Raw genomic sequence first — 1,308 nt, 5'->3', positions numbered from 1 at the left:
TGCAGACATGTGACAGTGACCTACATGGTGTAACATAACATTCAGACAGACAACTTTGAATTCTGCTGAGTTTTTACAATATGCATCCAGAGGTGAGTTAAACATTAATAAAACAGCTTAACCTTTACAACCCGCATGGAATAAACATCCAGGAAATCCCCTTATTCTTTGGAAACATCTCTGTTGAAAGCAGCTGGGGAGGTTTCAGAATGTCTGCTGGTTACAAGTGACGCTGGGAGCGACAGCCAATCAGATCCTCAGAAGCCTTTAGGCGGAAGCGGCAGGGTTGGATTTAAAGCGGGGATCGCTGCGGTGTCGGAGGTCTCGCTGTGGGGAGTTTTTCTACAGAATAGTGAAGACTGACCGCAGCTGAAGATGAAGGTCCTGCTCCCGCTCCTCCTGGCGGTCTGGCTCAGCGCTCCGTCCGGCTGCACCTCCCTGCCTCCGTCCTGCTCCGAACCTCCTGCAAAGTGGTGCTCCTCTTTAGAGTCAGCTGCTCGCTGTGGGGTGAGCTTTCTACTTCCATGCTATTAGAAAAAAAATTATAAATAAAAATAAATAAATAAATTATATATGAAATATATATATATATATATGTTATATATATGAAAAAAACGTTATATATATATATTTTTTTTTCTTTTTTCGTTGCAGTGCAGACGACTCTAGTGTATATGTGTGTGTGTATGTATGTATGTATATATATATAGTAGAGCTAAACTTTTAACTTATCCTGACGTAAACTTTGGTGTTTGGGTTAAAGGCAGTAAAGCACAAGCCGCTGTCAGTTTGCTTCCTTGTTCTCTTTTAACTTTTTCTAACAAACATCGACGGTTTGGTTTGGTTATAATTGTTAGGAGGGAAAAAGTCAATTTATCCGAGGTTTGAAGGTGAAGGGGGCAAAACAAATCTTCAAAAACAGGAAGTGAAACGGGAGAAAAATCATGCACGGTTTAGTCATCTTTACGCGCGCGCGTCTGACTAAACTGAGAACCGCAGGAAAAGACCAAAAAACTTTTATTCAATTCAGTTTATTTCTTTTTCTACAACATTCATGCTTTGCACAATGAAATGTGTGCTGAAGGTTATGATGCTTTATGAATTCCTAAAACTCTGTCTGTTAATTATTAGATTACAGTTTTTAGTGTGTCAACTAATATGTATTATAATTCACTTTATTTATATAACGCCACAACACACGTCATCTCAAGGCACTTTACAGTTCAACCAGATCATCCAGTCAGATTGATTCAGTTTTCTATCTAAGGAAAACCAGTTGATTGCATCGACTCATTGACTGGAATGCAA

General features: G+C 39.4%; 1 protein-coding gene across 1 annotated transcript in view; it reads left to right on the top strand.

Annotated features, from left to right (window-relative positions):
* Nucleotides 1-266: 266 nt before the first annotated feature.
* LOC107095127 (gamma-interferon-inducible lysosomal thiol reductase-like) overlaps nucleotides 267-1,308 on the top strand; it is a 13,775-nt gene continuing 12,733 nt past the window's right edge. Inside the window, exon 1 of the mRNA XM_015391103.1 lies at nucleotides 267-507. Within this exon, the coding sequence (XP_015246589.1) occupies nucleotides 376-507 (132 nt within the window). The 5' untranslated portion in view covers nucleotides 267-375. The remainder of the gene's footprint in view (nucleotides 508-1,308) is intronic.

This window comes from Cyprinodon variegatus, unplaced genomic scaffold (assembly GCF_000732505.1).
Source record: "Cyprinodon variegatus isolate N-32 unplaced genomic scaffold, C_variegatus-1.0 Scaffold525, whole genome shotgun sequence".
Lineage (NCBI taxonomy): Eukaryota > Metazoa > Chordata > Actinopteri > Cyprinodontiformes > Cyprinodontidae > Cyprinodon > Cyprinodon variegatus.
The sequence above is the reverse complement of the archived record's forward strand: the minus strand, read 5'-3'. Positions and strand labels throughout refer to the sequence as shown.